Source organism: Rhipicephalus sanguineus, chromosome 9 (genome assembly GCF_013339695.2).
Source record: "Rhipicephalus sanguineus isolate Rsan-2018 chromosome 9, BIME_Rsan_1.4, whole genome shotgun sequence".
NCBI classification, from domain to species: Eukaryota; Metazoa; Arthropoda; class Arachnida; order Ixodida; family Ixodidae; genus Rhipicephalus; species Rhipicephalus sanguineus.
The window spans coordinates 31,718,975-31,745,658 of record NC_051184.2 but is presented as its reverse complement, the minus strand read 5'-3'; the positions used below and the strand labels follow the sequence as shown (position 1 = coordinate 31,745,658).

Genomic DNA, 26,684 nt, shown 5'->3' with positions numbered 1-26,684 from the left:
AACGACCTTGGCTCAGGTCCCCCATGTCGTATTCTCTGAAAACATTTTCTCCATCGAATTACATAGTTGAGAGCCGCACCCATAAATTCCGTATTGGGCAGGCGACGCTATACCATGGAGCTACCGCAACGACCGTTCTTGCGTGCGCTTTATTGGATATTTGTGCTATGTGTAGAAAATTCAACATGAGGCAGTAAAGCATTCTTGAGGACTAATTGGTTGATACTGAAATGAATGGTAACGTGCTGTGCAAACCTACAAAAGAAAGAAAGTGCACACAATGATAACACCGTGCTATGTCCTGTATTTTTTTCTTTCTTCTTTCTTTCTTCTTTCTTTCTTTCTTTCTTTCTTTCTTTCTTTCTTTCTTTCTTTCTTTCTTTCTTTCTTTCTTTCTTTCTTTCTTTCAGAATAAACTTTTTAGAATAACCATAAGAGTAGCAGCCAGTGCCACCAGCGGCCAAGTGGAACGTATGTGGCCTTATTACGGGAAACGAGGCGAAAAAGAGCGTTCGCATTGTTTTTTTTTTCCTTTGTTTTCGTAATGAAGCAACGCGAACAAGCACCAATTCAGACCTTTTAGAAAACAAACGTAGAACATCACCCCATTCGTCGTTTTTAGGTGTACAAACATAATAAGCTAGGCTACGCCAGAGGCGGCTGTCACGGAGTCATGGACTTGTTGCTCAAACGATGTATCTAACGGAACGCACACGAGTACAAGAGAATGTTTCAACGGCCTTCAGTACCAGAAGCACAGTCTAGAACACCCGGAATGGTGACCTTTTCGCAATGACAATTAGAGTCCACCACAGTCACTATACAGTGTTCAACAAAGCGACCATGACAGCAGCCCATGAAAGTGAAATCGAAATGAATACAAGGTAGCTTTGTTCGCAGCTGGCGGCTGGCTTATTGGGAAAAAATGCACTCGCAAAGGAAAGTCGCTGAAGACCGCAATGAACCATAACCATCACGCCCAAGCTTGTGTCGTTTTACCAAAATAAGATAAACGGTAAAGTCATTTATAAGCAGTCCGAGCTTATTACTGTCCTTTGAACCGCAAGCATCACGTATGGTACCCGTACGTGAAGCAGACAGCTAAATGATAGACGCTCGTACGCTACTTTACTGCGTCGAGGCTGCCAACATGGAGACTCCTCGCTATGCCTGTGATGGCCGGGGAGAAAGAACAACTGAGACTTCGTTTTATTCTTCTCATTATTATCTTTCTTTCACGTTTCTTTCCCGAGAAGCACACAGAATTGTCGATACTCGAACCAGCCAGGTAGGCAGCGTTACAAAATGCCCATGGAAAGCAATTCGACCGCTTTTTAGCAGCTCGCATAGTCTATTGTTCTCTGGTGTCCAGCGCGAATAGCAAAACGTAATAATGGGTATACAGCATCGCGCTGGTAGAGTTGTCTGGGAAACATATGCAGGGCGCGATCGTTACAAAAAAAGAAAGACCTCTGTGAGCTGGATAGAAAGGCAGATGTGCACATTCGAATTCAGGAGTCCATTTGAACGTGTATACAGAATTGTTGTATATTTATGGTAATCTAAGAATGACTGACAACATAAACTATCTACGTTGATTATCTAAGCTCATTCGAAGCTCTTCTGAGTACCACGTAGACGCAAACGTAATGCAAGCAGTCTAACTATACATGAATTACGGCCGTCAGCATATTGCGGTACGTGGACTGTCTTCCATCAGTCATATGTGGACTAAGTGCTGCGCACTCTTCGCGCACTGCGATGTGGCGACGGCCGATAATGCACTACAGCTGTCGCACGCAAATTTATGCGACCGGCTGTGTAAACCATGAATCGCTAGTCGTACGTGTACGGGTACCATCTAAATCGTCCTTCTTCAAACAGAATCTGCGCCGTTGTAGATTGTATACCAATACACCTGAGCTGTCAGCCATCCCGGACAGTCTTTCATGTTTGTGGTCAACCTAGACCAGTGTTTGCAAGTTTCATTAACCTTTTTGGTCGTTTCTTGAAATGATGAAAGGGTGCTCAAACCAGCGTGGTAAGCTACCCTCTGAAAATAAGCAATGTCCTCCGTGCATTGCGTGTTTGTGAAGCGCGAGTAGCGTTTGTCGTTGAAAATTTGTCTCGTTTGGCCATTTTATATTTATTTTTAGTAGTGCCTGGATGTTTCGGATAGCACGCCCGAAGGATCGGCAATCCACCTTCCCATTTTTTCTTCACCTTATGAAATAAATAAATTAAATTCAACTGAACCTTCTTTGTACTCTGTTCTAAACATGTCTACGTAACAGAAAAAAGAAAAGGAAAAGTAACACAACGACCACATTGTGCACTCAAACAGGAAGCGAACATAGATGACAACATCACAATTTAAGGACAAGACCCTTTAAACAAGACAAAACCCCTTTAAAGACAAGACCGTCTCCACGCAAGTATAGCAAAACCTTCAACCAACTCTCATTCCATAAGAGAAACTCCTTCCTACATGGGCCAGAACATCCACTGAAGAGAGTTCTTTTTCTCGAATATGGCAGTCTTGGAGTGCATGCTTAGAGCTGCGAACACAATGCCAGAACCACTCGACTTGAAGAATGCGAGAACAAGAACGAGAGTGAGAATGAAGTTTCAAAGAACGGATGGGATGTGAGTGCGTCATTTGGCCTTCCAGCCCAAAACTTTTCCATTCTTCCTCGCCCACGTGTTTTCCTTAGTCCTAAGATTGAGCAGCGCTTTCGGGGTCGCGTCGCACGTCGGCTCACTTAAAGTTGAGCGCGAAAAGTTAGAACGGCTGCTGTTCGCTCAAACGTCAACAGCATGAGCCTTTAGAAATTCGAAGGCGAAGCTACGTTCTTTACGCCCGACGCTATAGGAAGGGAGTCAAAACAGAGTAAAAATACTCTTTTAGCACGTCAAAGCAATGATGGCGGTGCAACTTTTCGGGGAAGGTTGTTATGGTCCCTTCAACGGCAGCCGTCAAGCTTCCGCCGTTTATATGGTGCCTCTTAAAGTCTACAATGAACCAATCCTTACATCCGAGATGGATTGGAGCGTATGAATTCGTTTGTCGCTGAACTAAGGCTTCGCTAATGCACTGTACAAATTTTTTTTCGGTCTATATTCAATACCGCTTGAGCGTACAGGTAAGAACTTCAGATCATTGCGTTTTCGTGTCTTTTAAACTGACATTTGTTGCTTGAACGGCGTGAGCAAAGAAAAAGCAACGTATCAAGGTAATGCAGTAGGAAAAAGCTTATAAGTTCTAAACAATACATCGTAATCGAAGCTTTGCTGTTATACTTACGCCCAGCAAAATAATAATAATAATAACAATAATAATAATAATAATAATAATAATAATAATAATAATAATAATAATAATATAATAATAATAATAATAATAATAATAATAATAATGAGAAGAAAAAGAATGGTATTCGTCTGAAACATTGTCGCACACAGTGGGGAGAGGTTATGGGTTCAAACCAACTCACCCCCAAACCCGAATTTTTTTCAATTTTGAATGTGTATGTATGCAGAAACATACAAACACACGCACGAACATACATAAAGGTTGGTTGAATCACCCCCTATAAAAATTTCTGGCTAGGCCCCTGATATGAAAGGTTCAATTAAGGGCAATCTCTACGTTCTAGGTACGAACTATTCCCTTCACTCAAAACTCATCGCATGTCTCGCTGTACGCAACGTGTCTCCGTGCGTAAACTTGACAAAGAAAGAAAGTAAACAAATTACGTGCCACTCAAACTAACTCATTCAGTGCTGACTCAATGTTTGCGAGGTCTGCACTAATCACTGCTCTGCGATTGGTGTCATTACCTCACGCGAGCAATCGCAGCAAAATGAGACAGCGAAAACGGAGTCGAGCACCAAGCACATACACAGAACGTTGGTTCACGAAGCCAGGTCATCAAATAAACAGTCTCAGAACATAAACCAGAACATTAACCTTTACATGCATGAGCGACTGTCAAGTGTTAACGAATGCGTTGTTTCGCATGCAGAATCCACGTTCGGGTTGCTGTATTCAACAGCACCAAAATGTAAACATTCGAATTTCTTGATGTCTCGTTCGCCCCCCTACGCGCTGCTGTACATGTCATACCCTACAAGTCGCCCTCCTGAGACAGTAAATTGTGATTATGACGAAGTCCTAGTCACAACTGTTTTAATGTGCGCCACAACGCTCATCAGTCAGGGAATTCACGTTACATGCAGTTACCAATACAGACGTCCTCTTTTTAGAAATATCTAAGTCCCCATTGCAGAATAGGTGACGTGTGAAGGCTGAACCGTTCACATACTACGCTCATTCTACATTACAGAACTATCGCTTTAAAAGAGGAAACGAGTGTGAATGCTGTACTGATCACACACCATATACGCTCTGTCTACGGTACACAACTATCGCTTTAAAAGCGGAAACGATATGTAAGAGGTGCTTACGAAAACACTTTCGGCGTACCCGAGAAGGCGAGGAGACGCTTCAGCGCCACCGTAGCAACGCGTGGCCGCGTCTCACCGCAGCGACATCGGCGGCCGGCACGACCGCCACAACCGTGGCCTTCGTCGCAAAAAGAAGCACTCCAGCCGGCGCGTGCTTCGGCCTCAAGCAAACACGCCGCACGGGCCGTTAGGCGCCTGTTCCTCGTAAAGCGTCGCCGGGCAGCACCACCGCGCTGCTCATCAATACGGGCGTACGCGCCCCGGGTTACTGCGCAGCGCGCGAGCCCAAGGGGGTGCACTGAGTCACCGCGTATTGGAGCGGAGACGCAAATTGACCAGTGTACCGGTACACGAGCCGAGGGAAAGAGCACCGCGGGTGCGTGGAAACGCGTACCGCTGGTACAATGCGCTGAGGAAAAAGTATCACACGCTAGAATGTCGTTCAGTGGTGAGAAGCGAAGAAAGAGAAAGCAAGGGATGTTAGAGAAGCAGGGATGTAGCCAGAAATTTTTAACGCGATAGCGTTAGAGAGCTCGTTTCGCGGAAGTTCTGGTTTCGTCGTCGGCGTCGTTGCATGGTTACGAGCGAAAAATCAGTGTTTTCCGTGAGCAAAAACTTGAGGTAGATGCAAATAAAAAATAAAAATCTTCGGTTGGAGAGTGAATCGAACCCAGACAGAGCCACGCCAGAGCTAGAAACAGTTTCGCGAAAAAACCCTATACGAATATTGTCACGTGGTCGTGACGTCGACGAAGACAACAGTCACCACGTCCGAGATGAAACTGTTTATTTGGCCGAACTTGTGGCCGAGAAACTGAAAGTCAAACTACAGCAATACGCTGATAGCGGCGAACATAGCGTCGACCGTCGATCAACTGACAAGCGGTCAAGCGTGTCGGCTTTTATACAGGCGCTATCGAACTTTCCAGCGATATCGCTGGTGGCGGCGTTATCTCTCGACAAAGCTGGAACATTCGCGTGCGGCGCGCAATCTTAACAAAACGATCTACAATGATCGGGAAGCTTCGCGAACAATGTGGCGCGGTTTGCGCTGAGCGTTGCTGACAGTCTTGGGGGGTGTAGCTTCAACTCATGAAACATAAGACGCGCGGCAATATTATGAGGTGCGAGGAGACTCCTTAACGCATGTAATAACCACTTTATGTATGTTTGTGCGTGTGTTTGTATGTGTGCGTGTATACATACACGCTCAAACTTTAAAGATTCCGGGGGGAGGGGGTCGAACTCCCTCCGCCACATACCCTTGGATACGCCATTGTACGCAAGAGCTTTTACAGTATGGTCAATCCTCAATGGGTGCGTCGCGGGATCGAATCCCGGCCGTGGCTGCCGCATTTCGATGGAGTCAAAATGTTAGGGTGCCGTGTACTTACATTTAGGTGCACGTTAAGGAACCCCAGGTGGTCGAAATATGCGGAGCCCTCCACTACGGCGTCTCTCATAATCATATCGTGGTTATGAGACGTAAAACCCAAACAATTATTATTGTCAAAGGGTACACGACATGTCACTGTTTCGGGGACGATTAAAGGCCACTCTTAAAATCACGGCCTCTGCAGCGATTCTTTTACAGTATTCTTCCATATAATTGCGTCAAATCAAGCACTTCTTTTTCTACGAGACTGACGGTACATTCTATCAATGGTGCTTCGAAAACTGAATGAGTGTTTTTTATTCAGCGGACCATACTGTAGACTATAACAGTTAGCGCATAAGAGAGGGTGCAATTGGGAGTGTAGAAATTGCATGGCAGGAAGGTGAATGAATGAATGAATGAATGAATGAATGAATGAATGAATGAATGAATGAATGAATGAATGAATGAATGAATGAAAACGGATGAAACAAACTTTTGCCTAGCAGAGTGACTGGCGACCGAATTAGGTCATCCTGAAGAAAAGATACGCGAAAACATTTTTGAAGGTCAATTTGGGAGAGTTTGAAATGGAGGCACGTGGCCGGAAAATAAGGACGTGTAAAGTAATAAAGCAAGTAAACGTGTCGCGGCAAAAATACTGTTGACGACAGCCTACTTCCGCGCAAACGGAATGAATGACTCAAATTATTAATTAGGAGTATTGACGCCTGACTGCTTTTTTTTTTTTGCTAGCACAGAGGGTAAACAGAGATATTACACTTCGCAGCTGGGTAGCGTTTCGTGTTACCAAGACGAAGCTGCTCGAAGCTGCGAAGAAAGACGACACGCGGATAGGAGTCGGTGACATTCCGCGCGATATTTATGAAGTGCGCCGGGTTTTCTCTTTCAATCTGGAGCTTTCCACCGCACGCCCGACATCGATTGGCGCCTCTCTGACTGACACTGGCACGAAGATAAATAATCTGAAGCCTTTATTTAGACATCCCCATAAATGAGAGCGGTAAACGAACGCAGTAGCGGTGGCGAAATGAATCGGTCTCTCGCGCGAAGCAAAATAAATTATATTATGGGGTTTCGCGTGCCGTAACCAGGATATTATTATGAGGCTATTTTTTTAGGATATTTAGGAGGCTATTTATGAGGATATTATTATGAGGCTATGAGGTTATTTTTTATACTACCTCGAGTTCTTTGATGCGCGCCACAATCTAATTATCTGTTCTTTTTTTTTTCATTTTCGCCCACATCGCAGAATATATATAAATGGAATTGTGCTGGTTGAGGTCTATACGATCACAACCAGAAAGTAAGAATAGAACAGAAATGCCACTGCCGTAGCTTGAAATCGAACGGAAAGATCATCAACCCATAATGTATATGTCCTTTGGTATCTAGCAGACAGTCGGTATGAGTTCGTGCGTATATTTAAACAGCTACATAAAGACAAATTCACACACGAAGTGCGAGGCCTAGAAGACCAGCGTAACCAGATCAAACGGGCATGACCAGTGTTCCCGGTTTTCTGGACTAACAAGGCTTATCTATCTATCTATCTATCTATCTATCTATCTATCTATCTATCTATCTATCTATCTATCTATCTATCTATCTATCTATCTATCTATCTATCTATCTATCTATCTATCTATCTATCTATCTATCTACCTATCTATCTATCTATCTATCTGGCTCTGTTTGGATATCAACGCTTTAGATCTATCTGTTCAGCAAATGGGTTCCTTCTACAGCTATAACGCAAACCTGCACGAGACGTTCTGTACTACACCCACTCGTAGCTATGTGGAGTACTTCAGCGCAACTATCGAACGTCGTCGTTTAATGTTCAGAGTGGAAACTACGTCTGCAAAAACCGTTGTGGATAAGCTAAATGAAAGAACAAAGATGGTCAGATTGATCGAGGTATGCGATCGAACGAAATCCGGGTTTCGCACGGCCGACAAACCGCACCGCGGTGTTCATTGGAGATCGATGTAAACGGCGTAGATTCTTTCTGCACGAAAAGCCCTGAGGGCATAAATATTCCACGATAACGAACGGTGCGGGTGCGCCCTACGGGCAAATCCGTTTCTGTATTTCTTTATCTCTTTTTTTTCTCTCTTTGGTCGTCATGCTACTCAATAGGCACAAAAGGTCGACTGAAACGAAGTACGTTTCTTTATTTCGAAAACATGCTAATCAGTGTAAGAAACCATATGCACAAATTAAGGCCGGTTTCGGCAATATAACCTAATCGGGGCTCGATGATTTTGTCTATAGAGTGGTCTGGTGGCATGAAGATTCTCATCCGGTGTTTCTACAAGAACCTACACCTGACGTAACGTAAATACCACCAATACGTACGCCCCCGCACTATTTCATTTTTGCTCCGCACTATTTACATAATACTGAATGGAAAATTATAGGCGTAACATTAAGAGATTCAATCACAGCAGTATAAGTCAGGGAACACACAGGGGTAGCGGATATTCTAGTGGCAATAAGCGAAAGAAGTTAACCTGGGTCGGCCACGCAACGCGCCGGACGGACAACCGGTGGTCAGTGTTTGGCATATGGCGTAGAGCAACCATAGGATCACTCCATTCCGTCGATGTAGTTAAAAAATGCTTTTATTTACACTGACAGAGGCCATGAAGCCTCTGCCAGCAGTCCAGCTACCCCATTTTTTTTCTCTCGTGCTTGCTGACGCTTCTTCTTCCTCTTCTGTGGGTCAGCTGGCGCTTGCGATGGAAACAACAGTCAGAACAACGCACTCAGCACCAAGAAGTGGAAATTGAAGCCAAGGGCGACGGCGAGTCAGATGGAGTGACGGGATCACGAAATTTGAACAGGCAAAATGGAATCGACTCCCACAAGATGGGGCTAATTGGAGGTCATTGCGAGAGGCCTTAATTCTGCCGTGGACATAAAATATACTGATGATGATGAGTATGATGACACGACTCGGTGGTCTAGTGGTTGTGGTGGTTGAATGCTGAACCGAAGGTCGCGGGATCGAATTCCAGCCGCGGCGGCCGCATTTCAATAGATGCAAATTCCTAGAGGCAGGTTTGTTTAGATTTAGGTGCACGTTGAAGAACACCCAGGAGGTCTAAATTTGCTGATCCCTCCACTGCGGCGTCTCTCATAATCATACCGTGGTTTTGAGACGTAAAATCCAAATAACTACGATAATGAGGGTGGTAGTGATGACGATAATGGTTATATTCACAAGCATAAACTCCCGAGGTCAAGCGTGATACACGTGCACTATTATATCGTTATCCCCAGGAGAGTCGATACGATTACAGGCATCAAAGTGAGGACCTTCACTAGACCTCGATCAATACTCCGCGGTGGGGGCCCCGTCACAAGACATTGCGAGCGCGTGCACGAAAGAACTTATATGCCCTTGGGGCAGGCTCTCAAGGAAGTGCGACACGCATTGCCCAACTTCAACGAACTGTCCGTACGACGCGTGTCTGCACAAATGATGTCCCTCATCACATCGCCTACTTTACGGCCGCAAAACCGCTTTCGTCGCCGGCTGAAGGTTTTACAGCTCGAAGCTAGAGTGTGCGCTCGAAAGGACACGAGGCCAACGTTGAAACGTTCAGGATGACGAGATTCTTGTTCTCGGTAATTCCGTGCAGCACTCCCGACGTTAGGTTTGTCAGCGTGTGTTTGAACCGTAAGGCTTTTACTGCAGAGGGAGCTGTTATAGTCGAACTATGTCCGTCCACAGCGATATCGTTCGCAGCATACCCAAGCCGGGAGGAGGCGCATAGCGAGGGGGAGCGCATAGCATAGCAGAGTTGCGAAAGAGAAGCGTGGGTGAGGGTTAGGAGGTGAGAGAGAGTAAACCATAGCATAGAAATAGAGTGTCAAGGCAAGGAATGAGTGAGGCGAGGGGGTGGAGGAGGGAGGTGAACGGGAAAGGGTGAGGGTAAGGATGAAAGGAGACAGTCAAGTACATTAAAGCGGCGTAGGACTTTCGTCGCTGAGGCTTTCCCTCAGCTCCGCTGCCCATTAGTGTTTGCGACGCCCAGAACGTTTTTGCCGAATTACATAGAGGGAGCTCTGACACTAGTTTCTGCAGCATATGCATATGTTGCGGTTCAACACCAACGCATTGAGATAAAGAAAAAGAATGAGCGAGATAGGAGCATAATTGACATCCGTTCCCCCATATTTCTCGTGGAGAAAGAAAAGTTCCTCTGATTGAATGATTGATTGATTGATTGATTGATTGATTGATTGATTGAAGTCTGGTTGATGCTTGCAACTACGAATGTTGGGTAATGATTGTGGTGTGTACAGTGATCACGCATGCAGGTACACTGCGGGTTATTTGCCCCAGACTTCGTTGTTCTGACTTCAAGAAGCTTCGCGTTTCGTGGAAGGAAGGGAGATGATTTTCTAAGGGCTCGTTTATCTTTGTTAGACACAATATTAATGAGAACTAACTGACAATAACGCCAAGGAAAGTATAGGGGGTGTTATCTGTAGTATTTAGAACATAAATGTGAAGAAAGTAAAGTGGACGAAAAGATGACTTGCCGCCGGCAGGGACCGAACCTGCGACCTTCGAATAACGCGTCCGATGCTCTACCACTGAGCTACGGCGGCGGTCACCCTCCCGTCACTTTTTGGGTTATATATGTTGATTTAAACGTAGGAGTGTTAGTCAGCGCCAATCGCAGCCATGGCGGCGAGTGTAGAACACTCTTTTTTTGCCTGGTGGCGTCACGTAGCACGTGATCTTTTTACGAGCTGGCAGCTGCCCAATAATCCCTCGCATACTACCTGAAGGCATTAAGTCTGCCAGGACGAGACCCTCGCTATGAATGAAGGAAGGGAGATGATTTTCTAAGGGCTCGTTTATCTTTGTTAGACACAATATTAATGAGAACTAACAGACAATAACGCCAAGGAAAGTATAGGGGGTGTTATCTGTAGTATTTAGAACATAAATGTGAAGAAAGTAAAGTGGACGAAAAGATGACTTGCCGCCGGCAGGGACCGAACCTGCGACCTTCGAATAACGCGTCCGATGCTCTACCACTGAGCTACGGCGGCGGTCACCCTCCCGTCCACTTTTTGGGGTATATATGTTGATTTAAACGTAGGAGTGTTAGTCAGCGCCAATCGCAGCCATGGCTGGAAGTTGTTTATGCAAAACAAAACGTTTCTCCGTTAAAAATGAAACCAATCGCAATTAATGTACGCGTGCGTAGAGACTGACTTCAATGCACTGTATCGAAAATTATGATTTTTTCGAAATTCAGCGATATATCGTGTAACGAATAAAGCCGTAAGGTTGTCTGAAGCCTTACAATCCCCAAGATTTAGACAGATATGTACGCTCTCCAACAAAAGCGCAGGATGCGCACAAATTTCATAACAGCCTTGATATCCGCGCACATCTCACAGGTCCTGCCTGCAACCTTTTTGCCAGCTTCGCATTTTTTCCACCGGGGCTCTCAAGTTTTAATGATATCCGAGGCAACGTTCAAGAAATATATCAAAACAGATTCCTCTCTAAAGCCAGCGCCCAGCGTTTTCCCGGAACCAAGCATTTAAAACTCTGAGAGCCGCTGTTAAGCCCGTTCATTTCAGCACAACAATGACGCGCGGTGAAGAGCGTTGACAGGCCCTCGAAGCGCTTATGTCCCACTCCGGCGCTGCGCGAAGCGCTTGTTTACTGAATTTTAATGAGCGCCTCGTCCTTTCTCAAACGTCAGCTCCGAGGGCTTTGAGAAACCAATTTCCGACGCTGTCTTTCTCATCTGCTTTTCAAAGCACTGGACAAAATGGTGCGCGCGTTTGTCTGTACTTGTAGTGGGACGGGGCGCAGGGGAGAGGGTGAGCAGGAGAGCCGGGAGACGCGAAAAAGGCGGTACACGGCAGCCAAGATGGACGTTAAATGTTAAAGAGAGGTCTGTCGAATTTTAAATCCCGAAACCGCAGCGTTCAAACTCCCCGAAAGCGTTATTTTGGCAACGCTAATTGCCGTCAGCCCTGCAGAGTTACGCACCCTCTGTCGGCCTTTGTTGGTCCCTGTCACGACAGTTCAAGATTCCCTAGATTCTCGCTGAGTTACGCCGTTATTAAATATTTTAAGCGGCACGTCGATTGATTAAGTATTTTTTATATTTTTTTCTCGGGGAAACAGTGGAATTAATGAATGTCCCACACTTCATTGAAGAGTCGAAGCTCCTTTTTCAACGCTCTGTGTCCTCTCCTCTGTCCCCTCTTGGCGTTTGCGCCGATGTGCACTCTTTTCTGATTCTTTTCACTAAGAGAAGCGTGCTTCGTTCTAAATAAGAACACGCACGCGCAGCGCCTCGTACAACGGTGACAAAACCAATCGTGCGTTGCTTTCTAAGTTCATCTTGGGCAACGGAGCCTGTCAACGCTTCTTGTGACTCTGTGTGAGTCCGTCCATATGCCGTGGCAGCTGACACTGTCGTCGTCATGTCGATACGGCAGTGCTTTAAGCGGTGATTAATGTCAAATGGCACTGGAGAGCGTAACGGAAGCCGAACGTTCGTGAAAGGCGCTCGTACAAGTTGTCCATAATATTCCATCAAGAAGTCGTTATTGTCATCAAGCGGGCAACTAGAGGCACAAGACGTACACCAGGACTTGGTAGTCTTGACCGACGTTGGGTAGCGTTGGCTGCTTTGCGTAGAGTTTCCGGTGCGTGACATTAGCAGCTAGTCGTACTATTACAATGCATTTCTGTGTAGGTAAATGCGCCACACTTTTCGATGATTATGTCCTAACAATTCTCATTTATGACGAATATTCAATAAGGTTTATATGCCAAGTATGAGGCCGGCACAAGTAATACTAGCAAAAAGCACTTGCTTTAAGAGAATCCGGGCTAGAAGCATTAGTCTATTGAGACTCAAGGCTACCGCAATGTATATCACGGCACTTCGAAGGCCCCGCGAACTTGACACAGATGTTGGGTCCCTGGCCTTTCCAATCGAAACAGCGCGAAGCATTGGACTTCTTGTTTGCCTTCCTCGAATTCGTTGGCTTTCTCTACGAACTATGATCCTTACATCAAGAAAGCGTGTGGGTGTGCGCGCGCATGAAGATTCTTTTATAGTTTTTTTTATTATGTCACATTAACTGCCTATCTTCATGGCTTAAAGTATCTATTAAGAGGCCTGCATTTTCATCACTTTTTCATTGTATTTCTTTACACGTTTCTCCCCACATTCCCCTAGGGCATTTTCCCCCTCCCTCTCATCCACTCCATAATAGCATGTAATGGCTTACCATTCTCGACCTGTATTCACAAAAACGTTTTAGCTAAATATTTTCGTGAGAGAATATTTCAGCCATTCACGATTCGAGACATGTCATTAGCGAAGCCCGCTGACCAGTGGGAAAACTAACTTAACGAAAGAGAACGTTTCTGAATTGGGCCGCTGCTTTTCAATAAAGTGCTCTCTTGCTCTGATCTCTCTTTCTCTCTCTCTCTCTCTCTCTCTCTCTCTCGCTCTCTCGCTCTCTTAGGTGCAACACAGCGGCCGGTTTGTACTTACGTAGATTTGGCTAATGCTCGACTATGAAGTTGACCGTAGCTTTCGCTGCTTCACTTTCCGCGCATGACAAAATATAGCAAACTGCAATCCCTCGACATAAAAAAACGCATTGTCGTGCACGCGACATTTATCGATTTCCACGCCTATTGTTCCGGAGTTTCCCGCATTTTTTCATCTTCGGGCTTCTGCTATAACGTCCGTGTGTGGGTATTAACGGCCTTTGACGCGAAATGCGGTGGTACATAACGAAAAAAAGATTCCTAACGACAGCCCCAGTGGCGTCCAGGTAAAAGCATTTTCCTGTTAAAAGGGGCCTGCGCGAAAAAGTTACCCCTATAGTTGCTGAATTTTTTATGATGGTTTGTCTTTCTTCTCTTCCTGTACCAACGGTGTTGCTATGACATCTGCGTCGAAACTGACCCATTTCTGCACCACAGTACATGTTCGGCAGCGGTTCAAAGTGACAGGCGTACATCGATTTCGCTGTACGACGCAATATTCGGTCACCACGCGAAGCTTCGCATCTGTGTCCTCGTGTAGCTGTAACGGTTGAGAAATACTACCATGACTGAGCTTTATTGCTCAGTCGCGGTTGGTGCCACGTATGGATCGTTCGTACGGTACGGTGTAAAGTTCTGCGTAACATTACGTGACTGGTGCCTTTTGTAGGAAAACTTCCCTTGTAAACAAGCTCAGTATAGGTGAAGTATACAAAAGCTACACCTATACTACACCAAAGACCAACTTTAGGTCCAGTATAGGCGCGGCATACGAAAGCTACGCCTGTACTACACCCAAGACCGACTTCCCTTGGAGGTTCAGTATAGGTGTAGCATACAAAAGGTATACTTATACTACACCAAAGACCAATTTTAGGTTTAGTATAAGTGTAGCATACGAAAGCTGCACTTACAGTACACCTAAGGCCAACCTTAGGTTCAGTATAGGTGTAGCATACTAAATTCACACCTATACTACTCCAAAGGTCAACTTTAGGTTCAGTATAGGCGTAGCATTCGAAACCTACACATATACTACATCAAAGCCAAACTTTAGGTTCAGTATAAGACGAAAGCTACATCTATACTACACCAAAGACCAACTTCAGGTTCAGTATAGTGTAGTATACGAAAGCTACACCTACACCGCCTATACACTTAAGACCAACTTTACTTGGAGGTTCAGTATAGGTGTAGCATACAAAAGGTATACTTATACCAGGGGCGTAGCCAAGGGGTGGCTGGGGGTTTCAACCCTCCCCCCCCCCCCCCGAAAAATTTTCAATTTTGCTTGCGTATATATACACGCACACATACGAACGCACGCACGTACATACATAAAGTATGGCTGAACCCCTCCCCCCCCCCCCGAAAAAAATTTCTGGCTACGCCCCTGACTTATACTACACCAAAGAACAATTTTAGGTTTTGTATAAGTGTAGCATACGAAAGCTGCACCTATACTACACCAAAGCCAAACTTTAGGTTCAGTATAGGACGAAAGCTACATCTATACTACACCTAAGATCAATTGCTTAACTCGTAGGTTCACTGTAGGTGTAGCATACCAAACCTACAGATAAGACTGTTAGGAGGCCGTAGCGGAAAACCCTAAATTTGGTTTTACATTTTTAGGCCGTTCCTTTTTTAATTTAACCAAATCCAAGTGTACGGGGACATTTTCCTAAACGCATCCTTCACTCCAAATACATTATTGCAGCACCATACGCAGTGTTGTTGTGTGTGATGACTTAGAGAAAGTAAATTAAAATTCCAAGTTGCCGAATCATGAACTGTAAAGCTATCCTGCGCATTCAGTTTTTCCAAGATTGAAGTTTCATTTTCTGTAAAATTTACAACTCATTTACAATCAAATTTACAATTTCGTTTTCTTAACACGTGCTTTTTTACGTGCATGTGTTTCACGCAGTAAGCGACTGTCACGTCGTATTCGTAACTGTCACACCACTGTGTTGTTGTCGTATGAAACGCCAACTGAGCTCTGTTAACCTAAGGCGTCTCCAGTGTGTTCAACGAAGCCTCGCCACCATGTTTAATATTGACGTATCCCCTTGTACTCAATGCATCTAGCGGCGCTGTCCCAGTGCCCGGAAATCACAAGTCGAATTTGCAGTTATTTGAAACGCCCGAGACGTGCGACGTCCGTAAAACAACAGATCCCACTTGTGAGCACACATGTTAACTGACCACCCGCCGCGGTAGTGTAGTCGTTATGGCGCTCGACTACGGACCCGAAGGTCGCGGTATCGAATCCCGGCTGCGGCGGCCGCGTTTCGATGGCGGCAAAATGCTGGAGGCCCGTGTGTTTAGACTTAGTTGCACATTAAAGAACCACAAATGGTCGAAATTTCCCGAGCCCTCCACTAAGGTGCCTCTCATACACATACTGTGGCTTTGGGACGTAAATTCCAAACCAATTATATATCCCCGAGTGTCTATTCTTGATGTATTCGGGTTTGACCCGCAAAGACGGTTAGCAACGCTCGGCGCAGACGGCGCTGCAGTGTTTGAGAAGCTTCCCTATTGTAGTAGATCATTTTGCTAAGACTGCGCGCAGGACGCGAATAGTCAAGCTTATTGCAGAGCTGAGAAGAGAAAGAAGGTGGCTTTCACCTTCGGGCCGTCTTAGGCAAAGGCGAATGATAAGAGACCCTGTAAGTGTTTTTTCCCTGTTTTTTTTTTTTTTTTGTCGACCAGCTTGATGTTAACTAAGTTCACGTGAGTATACCAGCCCTACAAAGAGTTGGCATTCCATCCAACTGAAAATATGATTTCAGTAAACCTTTTTTAAACCAACGTTCACCTTTTGCTGCTTCTGTTCTTTGTACTGGTTTCCACGTTACACTGTTCCCAGATGCTGTATCGCAAGACACGTCCATTCGCGGAGTTCATGAATGTTAAAAACAACACAAGAAATGGCAGCATATCTAACGTGCCCTGTTGAAATCTACATACGGCGAAACTTCGTTTCGCAACATGTCGAAGTTGCTCTCTCGGCGCTACGCTTCTTTCTCTCTTTGTGTCGCTCTGTCAGATTTCGTTTAGGTCTCACGTTCGCGAGGTCTGTAGTTCACTTGTGGAAGCAATCAGTCTTGTGGAGGTTGAACGCAACCAGCCAAGATCACGCCTAGACCTGCCTAGGTCTGCCTAGGCCTGTCAAGCTAGCTTACTACCTCTATTTTGAACTACATTAGGTGAGGTAGAGGTGCCGGAAGTTCTATTAATAGACCAGTCAGGACTAGTAATCGAAGGGAATGTTCGAGCTGACTCCGCTGCCAGAGCTGCGCATGACACAGCATCTGAGGAAATTGAAATTCCTTTTTCAAGACAAGACGCAGCGTTTCTGGTGTCTGCGTTCGCGCGTAATCTGCAGAGAACAATATGGAGCGATGCCAACAACCAGTACGGACCGCTGCACAAAATAGACCCGACGTGTAGCTTTCATATGCCACAGGGATTAACCAGACAAGGTGAAACTTGCATTCACCGGCTGAGACTCGACGTTGCCTATACGAAATACTTCAAGCACAAGATCAGGCAGTCGGACTCACCCACGTGCACCACATGTAACACTCGGGAAGACCTAAGGCACGTACTCTGCGACTGTTCCCGTTACGACGCAGAACGACGGATTCTGAAGGAAGCACTTCATTTGCAACGCGGCTCGAGCTTGGAGCTGCGGCACCTTCTCGGCCCGTGGCAAGACAGCAATTGTGCGATGCGCAGCACAAAAGCGCTGTTGGCGTTTTTGAAGAACACTCAGCTCAGCCAAAGCCTGTGAAGGACTATTCTTATGTATATATGTGTGTTTGTGACTGTATGTACTATTTGTGTGTATATGGTGTATATGTGATCATTGTATATACCATAATCACCCGACACCTGGAGTAGCAAGCCAGGTGACAAACCAGGCTAACCTCTCCGGGCATTTCATTAAAGAATCTTATCTCTCTCTCTCTCAGTCAGGAAGGAAAGAAGAAACGGGAAAGCGAAAGAGGGAAATCAGGGATGTTGACCAGTCTAGAAAAATTGGTTTGCTGCCCTGCATTTAGGAAAGGAATAGGGGATTTTGAAAGAGAGAGAAAGAAATGGGGGAGCACACACACACGCACTAAGACACACTCCTCACAGTCACAATATCGCAATTGGTCTGAAACCATCGGTGCAAGTCTGTTGTGTTCAAGTATTTTATCAATGCCGTCGTCGCCTTCACCCGGGATGACTTCTCAGGACGACATTGCAAAGTAGTTACTGTCGTCATTGGTCTTTGGCCAAGGCAAGCTAGAGCGACTGCGAGTGATTGTCTCTGCACATTGTAGCGAGGACAGTCACACAATATGTGTTGTAATGTCCGTTCGCTACCACAGATGTCACAAAGAGGGTTGTCAGCCATTCCGATGCGAAAGGAAGAAGGCTTCATGGAAGTCAGTATCAGTCCGGGATTACACACAGACCTATTGGACAACACAGCAGCATCAGCAGCAGCAAGGTCAGGAAAACTCAGGAAGGTTCCGAAAGAAATTTTCGCTATAACAGAACGCTACTGCAACTGGTTGGCCTTGGTACGGTACACAGGCTTTGTATTCAGTTTTACTGCAGATCAGCCATGTCTCGCCCTAACGAATCAATGGGTGGCATCTTCATGAGAGAGAGCGTACCGTTGATGGACTATCTGCACTTGCCGTGAGCCAAACCCGGCTGTTGCCAGGGCTAGAATAGCTTCATCAGGCGAATGTGTAATTGTGCTCATGAATACACCCAATACTAGTCATAACGGAAATCCCCGGTTACCCTGTGGAGCGACTGTACGCAGCGACTGTATATATATATATATATATATATATATATATATATATATATATATACATATATATATATATATATATATATATATATATATATATATATATATATATATATATATATAAAGATATAATAGAGAGAGAGAGCTTTAGGCTAGGAATACTGGCTGCTGTTACCAACCACTACATATTACGTTCACGACGGCACAATAAAACACTGACTGTAGGCAGCATACCGGCGGCATTCGCTATGCATTCCGAGCCATCTACTTCCATATACTCTAGCGCACTTCCGTGAGAAACTTCTTCCTGAATTCGTTTCCGGTTTCTTTCCTATGCTCTCTCCCAGCCAGAGGCACTCCGAGTGCCCCTCTGGGATGCAGACCACTCTGCTTTCGCGTCGTGGGATGGGGCACAATCTACCGCGGGAAAAGCCCACAGATGATGCTCTTTCCCGCGGATTCAGCGTTGCCGGTGCGAACCTTTTATTGCTCCCATGCCAAGGAAGCGAAAAAAAAGTCAGGAAGAACTCCGTCGTCCCTGCGGAGATAAACACTTCGCGGAAGATTGCGACTGGGTCGGTGGTTGAGTTGCCTTATCTACTTATGCGCGAGGGAGCGTTCCCAGTGTGTGTGTGTGTGTGTGTGTGTGTGTGTGTGTGTGTGTGTGTGTGTGTGTGTGTGTGTGTGTGTGTGTGTGTGTGTGTGTGTGTGTGTGTGTGTGTGTGTGTGTGTGTGTGTGTGTGTGTTTGTGTGCGTGCGTGCGTGCGTGCGTGCGCGCTTTTGGTCGAGTCCGCATTCCGAGAGCTTGTCGATAGTGAAGCGAACGATTCACATGAAATGCGCAAGCGGCGAAGGAAGTGCGAAAGAAAAAAAGAGGGAAACCCGCGAACAAGCCCACGCTTCTTTGCATTTGTTAGCTCGAAAAATGTGCAGCGTAACCAAAGCTGCAAGTTCCTACGCCGTTGGCAGCATACTTTATGAACTCATATATGTAAAAACATGGGAAGGTAGGCTACGTTATAGCCAGCTATCCAATCAACATGATATCAGTATTGAAAAAACAAGAAAAACTAGAAAGAATAAAATATTAAGAAAAAAATAATCAGAAGCTCTGAGTGCACATACGGTATCTGGCGTATAAATGATGGGCAGAGTCTAAGGGTAGAATCCAATACACAGAAGGTAGTCACATAGATCACCGCGGATAGAGTCCGTACAGATAGGTTTTTATGCACGTAAATATAACTTGCCTACGGCAGGAGGATACTAAACCTGAACAGGGCAAACGAGCCCGTTCCTTTAAGGGCATTGCAATGAAAATAAGTCATTCTTCCTTTCGCTGAGCGATATGCCTCGTGCGTGTAACATCCGAAGAGCTCTGTAACCTTCCCCGCCTCAGCTGCAAAATTTGCGCAAGACCAGTTTCCGGTGCAGATTCTCATTTGTTCACGATTGCACAGCATCCGCTGCATTCATCTTCGACAGAACTCAAACATATCGAAATGTCTGCCCCCCGGGTCAATCTAAACGACTATAGTTTCAACGAAGAGTCAGAAGTAAAAGGATAGAGCTCATTTCAGAGCGTAGTACAAATAGTCGAGTGCTGCATCGCCGATGAGGGAGCAGAGATTGAATTTTGTGAAAAGCGGGAACGCAGCGGGCCTCAGAACTTTGCCTTTACAAATATTGTAGCGCACTCATTACGGTGGATTGGACAAGAATCTGGATATAACGTTCAGTCGATATTACATTAACTATAGTTATCATAAAGAGAAAGATTGGCCGGAAATACATGAAGTAGAATGAAAGATTAGTAGGCAATGAAATGGCAGCAGAAGAATTAACTTTAACCGTACTGAAGTAGTTTAACTACAGGCTAAAGGTACTTGTGAGGTGGCAGAGGCGTGTGTGTGTGCGTGTGTGCGTGTGTGTGTGTGTGTGTGTGTGTGTGTGTGTGTGTGTGTGTGTGTGTGTGTGTGTGTGTGTGTGTGTGTGTGTGTGTGTGTGTGTGTGTGTGTGTGTGTGTGTGCGTGTGTGTGTGCATGTGCGCATGCGTGTGTGTGTCTGTGTGTGTTCGTGCGTGCGTGCGTGTGTGGATGCGCGCGTGTGTGCGTGTGTGTGTCTGTGTGTGTTCGTGCGTGTGTGTAAATGCGTGTGTGTGCGTACATGTGTGTGTGGATGTGCGCGTGTGTGCGTGTGTGTATGTGTACATGTGTGCGTGTGTGCGTGTGCATGTGCGCGTGTGTGTGCGTGTGTGTGCGCGTGTGTGTATGTGCATGTTCGTGCGTGTGTGTGCGTGGAGAAAGAGAGAGTGAGAGAGAAATAAAGGAAGTGCAGCGAGGTTCAAACAAAGATATGACATGAAAATATAGCACTCAAGTGTGCACATAAATAATCTCAGCAAGTTTGAATAAGTACAGTTGACTCACGGAAAAAATTGACATCATAGATTATTAGACTACAGCTTGCATAATAAGAAAATATCAACCAAGTGAGTTATTTTTTTCTTGCCCTCAAATCATGTTAAGATTCAAAGTGTAATACCCCTCTTTTAGGTGGATCATGGTATTTGTAGGTTGTTCTTGGTTCTGTGTGACAAGAAAAATGAATTCTTTTTCAATTATAAGTCTTCCATTCTACTTTCTTGTCTTAGCGTGGGGCAAATCCCAGCGTATGCAAACCATTACATTATAAAAGAAGTTTTTGACTGGGAACAAACGATGTTTCATATATCGTATCATGCAATACAATTTAACATTATGAACAACGATACCATATGAAATATTTTGAAAATCAATTGATACGATTTCACAACAAGTCGATGTATCGAAATTGATGCGTACACAATTCATAAATATTACGTATCGGGGCTCTTAACCGAAACTAATGTCTCACTCAGCTTCTGAAGTGCTGCGCGGTATTTCTTCGCAGTTTAGCTGATATAAACGAATATGAAACGTACATTGCTTTGGAAGAATCGACAGGGCTACGAAGCTCTGGACTGGCGTCGCTTTCTAGTTTAAATACGCGAGCGAGGAAGAACGTTTTTATTCAAGCTTATACATCGATGATTCCTTTAAAAACGGAAGCTCGATGATTGCCTTTCTTACTTTACTGCATACATATATTCGTTTCTGGACGCTATGGGAACCGCTTTTCTTCTTGTGTCGCAGCAATAAAAATGATTTAAATAGAACGTTAGAAAATCTGTCGCTTCTATCTCGAAAGTATCTTTTTCTTTGTAACTTATTTATGGAAAAGAGAACGTATGACGGGGGGCAGACTCTTCTTCTTTAAAGATGTTATAAAGTATGCTCGCAGTGTTCCAATACTTAGCGCTGCCCATGGATACAATAAAACTTGATTCATTACTTAGCGTTTTCCTCAACACCTGCTGGAACGTTCGTTGTAATGCTACGCACTGTACGACTCGCGGTGCCTCTGAGCACGCATGGCGGCGCGCGAACACTCGTTCTATGATATATCGAGACGTCCAACTGAATCTAACTATTCACAGCCGTCACCGTCATGCTGTTACGTTTGGGGGAGATTGATAAACACAGTACTCACATGAAAACGAAGGAGAAAGAAAAAGATGGCTTTCGCCTTCCAGTCGTCTTAGGCAAATGCTTAATGTCTCCCCCTCGCTTTCTACACATCTCAAGAACAATTGCGAAAAACCAACAAGAGCTCGTTATTTCCTGTCTATGACGTGTCTTAGACGTTGCGGGGTTGTCCCGAGGGGGTGACTTCGCCTTACGTGACCTGAAACCAACGACTCACGCGTCACGTGATTTCTGTGTAGGGATCTCCATCTTGCCGTGCACGGCTTCGATTGAGCTGCTGCGGTGGCCGAGCCGTGACGCGAAGCCTCGCGAGCCTCATCAGTATCCCCAAGGAAGGTAGTAAAAAGAAGGACATTTCCAAAGAGCGTAACAGAGAAAAAAGACAAGAAAACAACACGTTCCACATCGACAAAGACACTGAGGGACAAAAAATGCGCGAATGGCAGTGGGCTTCCCAAAGGGGGGTGTCAATGACCCCACAGTCCTGCCTCTTTTTGTAATCGCTTTCCAAGCTACCTCCTGCGTTCCTGCAGCACAGTGTGCTTGTTTTCTTTTTCCGTCTTATAAAGGAGTCATCGCACGTTTCGCTTTTAGCCAGGTTGCGGCAAACGATAGGGTCGGGATTTTTGCACAAAGACGGCGATTGGAGTAAAAATAAAAAGAAGCCTACTAGACTAACAAAAATACAACTCCTGCAAGAGTGAGGAACATAGGTTTAAGTTTTTGTTTTATTAAATCTATAACACTGCTACTGAAAGTAAATTAGTGTCGAACCAATCGCGCGTATCTCTCCTCTCTTTCTCTCTCTCTGTGCGCGTGTGTGTGTACGTGCGCGTGTGAGTGTGAGCGTGTGTGTATATATAGTTCAGGTAGTGCTGCCCTATCCAATATCTTAAATCTATTTAAATATGACGTACCTAAGTGTTTGGAACCTTTATCACCACGTGAGCATTGAATACTACTAGTTTTTTATACCATCTTTTTTTATTAAATGTGCTTAAGTAGAGATTGGTTCCTAGGTGTGGCTTCGGCTACTCTTATTTTCTTGCATAACAGATTGCATCGTCAAGTTGTCAATATCCTAGTAAAACAGTACAAAATTTACACATGAACATTGACATTCCTAATCCCGGTGCAATATAATTGTCCACGCATTAACGATGTTCACACATGATAAATGCTCACGCACCCGAAACGTCTCAATTTACAGAAGCATTCATCAAGGTGATCACACAACAGTCACTGGGCACTTTCCCGCACATGACATGACTACTGTCACGAAACAAACGCTGATATGTACAAAATAAACAGGAAACGCGTGACCAGAACTACTTCTTATTAGTTAATTACGCGAACAATAATTTTTATCTGATTTAGCATTATTCTAATATTTCTGATTCCTCTAAAAACTGTTCTAATGCGCGCGCAGCGAAATTTTGAAAAGTTTTCTTGGCCACGGACCCAAATTTTTCTGATGATAGTGGCCTTCTTTCCAACCTATTTAGTTTATCTGAAAATTTCTTATGGGGAGCATCACAATTTTATGATGTAGAAGAAGGTCGCTTCGAGCCGTTTCAGAGAGCCCACTAACTAACGACGGAACCAGAAAACAATTATCAGGATGACTCAGAAACGAAAGAACTTACTATGCTCACGAAGGCAATGGGAAGTTCTCCCAGTATGACGGACTTTGAGGGTATTTTCGTAGACGAAGCGTAATTGTTCTTCGGTTTCATCGCTGACCACTCAGCGGTGACCAAGGTGACCTTGCGGGGAACACCACATCACGTCACCCTCGTTGTAATCCGTGCCAGCGCGCTCGTCACAACACACTTCACATTGCCACCTGTGGCGCGCGTCAAGGTATACGTATTTCTTGCTGACACTTAAGACCACGGTCACGTGTCAACACAATCGAAGTACAAAGTGGGGAGTGCAGTTCTTACACGTCTTCTCACAAGTTCACTGGACCTTTCGGTTCTTGGGGAACTCAGCTCATTTAAACACAGAACTCGGGATCAGTTTACAAGGATAGCCATATATGCTTGCGTAGCACGAAGCACTGAAATAACAGTTCAGCTGTCCTCGTGAAAATGCCGCAGCGTCTTTGAAAGAAATATCGCGGGCGTAACCGCTTTCAGTCCCAAACAGAGATAAAGGTCAACGGTAGTGTAGGCCTAAGAGCACGGAGCGAAGTGGTTCAAATCTTCAAAAGGGAGCGCGGATAACTGGGCCTGCCGGTTGCGCCGTGTGCGTCTTCTTCGGTATGTTTTGTCGTTTAGTGTGCTGGTCCTTGAATCATTCAAAATGGGAGGCGACAGCGCAGCGAAACGTGGGATTTTACGAACTCTAAAGCAGTGAGTCTACCGACGCTTTTAAAATTTCAACCGCGGTCGATTCTTTCACGACAAAAAAACAAGAAGCTATCACTTTTGTCCATGCCGCTAACGGTTCCTCTTTGGCGGGGCTTTGCGCTGAAAATCGCTCACTTACAATCTTCCCGCGTTTTTCTACCGATCCTTTCTTCTCATCTAAGAGCAAGACTCTCCTATGATCCCGCCTTGCTCCGCTCTCGAAAGCCTCCGAGTGAATTCGGTCTCGGGGATATTGTTAAATTCCTTATATCGGTTTGTGTGAGGCCGTCGGCATCTTGGGCGGCCTTTTGAGCTCACGCTGAGTAACAAAGAAAAATGAGCTCGCTTGAACCGAAGATACTCTCGCGAAATACCGATTTACCGTGCTTCGAGGATAAGCTTCCCTAATACGCTTTTTTTTTTCAGCGGTTTACGGAACAAACGCGATCGCAACAAGAACTCTTGAGCGGTCTCTATCTCCACAATCGATCTAAGACATCTTCACGTTTCATCTGTCTCACTCTTTCTCACTTTCTCATCCTAATGCTAGGCCACGACCTATGACGTCATTGCGAGACGGTCGCCAAATCTATCCCTTTTCTGGTTGTCACGACCCTTTCTCTGTCTTAAAGAACTCCCTGTTCGAAGATCTTCTCCGCCAACTTACAGCGATACATCGAAATTTAACTCCGTCGTTGGTTTAACAAATACCGAGAAGCGATCTGCGGATATTTGTAACGGCGTCGAACTTCTATGGACATTCCTTCCGGCCAGCGTTTTGACACAGTTTCAGTAAGGCTGGAAACAAATTTATTATTGCGTAGGAGGTGAAGTTGAAGGCGTGGAACGTGTGGGGAGGGGAGAGGCCCGGGGACGGGGTTTACATGCGGCGCTTCTTTCGTAAGAGTGCTCGCGGAGTACTGAATAATGCAGCGAGAAAGCGAAATCTATCGTCAAGCTCTGGGAACTTCTTCTCTGACTTCTCTTTGGCGTTATATCGACGCTGTTCGAACGCAACTCTTGTACGGGGCCAGGAAAAAAAATTTCACTGGAGTGCTAGGCCAATATTTGAGCTCGCCATACCGGAGGCAGTGGAGACGAGGACGACGAAGCGCGAGCAAATACTGCCCGCCATTCGAACGCTTTGGCCTCCGCTGCTTCTGTCCGTGAAACCCAGCATTATTTTGCCTTTTTTTTTTACTGTTTTCTACGTGACGGCAGGCTCGCCCTGTTCTCTCTAGACCAGTGGGAGTTGTTTGCGCAAAGAAATGTTTTCACTGGCCTTCGGCGCCCTCTTCGAGTCCACGGCCGGATCCCGGAAGAAGATAGCGAGAAAGACCGGAAGCGGAAAAACAGAAAGATACTAACAAGAGAGGAAGTTGGAAGAGGTTCAAGCTGGGAACCGGAAGCGTCCAATTTAGGCCACCGATGACAAAGAGAAGGCTTCTTCCCTTCGACGCTGCTGGAACCGGATATAAAGGCTATCGTCGCGATATCTGACCGGAAGACGAAGAAGGAAGTAAAAAAAAGGGATTCTCGTATAACCAATCGCTATTACTTCCGTTATGGGAGCACGCGCTAGTGAGGAAGCTAGACTGGTTTTCTTTGATTGTTAGCGTTCGTTTGCGAGCGAAGCGACCGAGATAACGTGAAAATGAAGAAGAGTAAAAGAGAAGCCGGAAATGAGGAAGGTCGGCTGACTTCCACTAACTAAAAGACAGAAACCGGAAGCGGATGCAGTATTCGAACCGGAAGCAACGCGTTCCTCGGACTCTGGGGTTGTGAACAGACAAAAATTTGCGCACAATCTGAGAAGGCGAGCTTCAGGCTCGCGGAACAAGACCAAATGAACAATAAGCAAACGCGCAAGCTTGTGATGAAGGAAGCTCGCTTCGAGGAATGCGACACGAGCTTGCAATTATAGGGGAGGCCTGGGTAGGAAACGCAGGAAATGGTAAGCAATCAGGCCAGGGAGATTAAGAAAGTAAAGACGGAAATTTGGACTTGTAATTCCGCGCTGCTTCAACAGCGTTGCGACGGCCTTACGAAAAAAAGTGTGTGTCGCTACAAAAAGTAGCGTGAACAAAAAGATTGCATCATTTTGATTACGCAGGCGCGTTGCGATTTCTCAGCGTCAAAACAACAGATAACGACAAGCAACTGTAACCAAAAAGCTATATGAAAGGGATTGCAAGAGTAACGCTTATCTTTCTGATCGTCTATCTCCCTATCTATCTGTATGCTCGTTTAGAATCGTATTTACACCGAAATCACGCGCGCTCAGAGGGAGCCTGAGTGCTTATACGGCGTTGAATCATAGCGTTGCGGATAGCGGAAGTGATAAAGAGTAAAATCGACAGTGATATACCAAACCGGAAGTCCAGGTAATCCGCTTGTTTGCGTAAACCCCGCAGTAGCGACGACGCTCAGACCGGAAGCTAGAGCACACAAAACTTGCTTCTATAAAACCGACAAACCAAAAAAAATTCCCGGAGACCGACCGACCCACCCTCAC

The 26,684-nt window shown here is 45.4% G+C and overlaps 1 protein-coding gene across 4 annotated transcripts in view; it reads right to left on the bottom strand.

Moving 5' to 3' along the window:
* LOC119405433 (mucin-19-like) overlaps positions 1-26,684 on the bottom strand; it is a 117,164-nt gene that overhangs the window by 46,525 nt on the left and 43,955 nt on the right. The window contains exon 1 of one of the 4 annotated variants that reach the window (XM_049419117.1): positions 23,462-23,583. The exons of the other annotated variants lie outside the window; for them this stretch is intronic. Coding sequence (XP_049275074.1) covers positions 23,462-23,551 — 90 coding nt within the window. The 5' untranslated portion in view covers positions 23,552-23,583. Of the gene's footprint in view, positions 1-23,461; positions 23,584-26,684 lie in introns of those variants that run through there. 4 annotated transcript variants of the gene reach the window in all.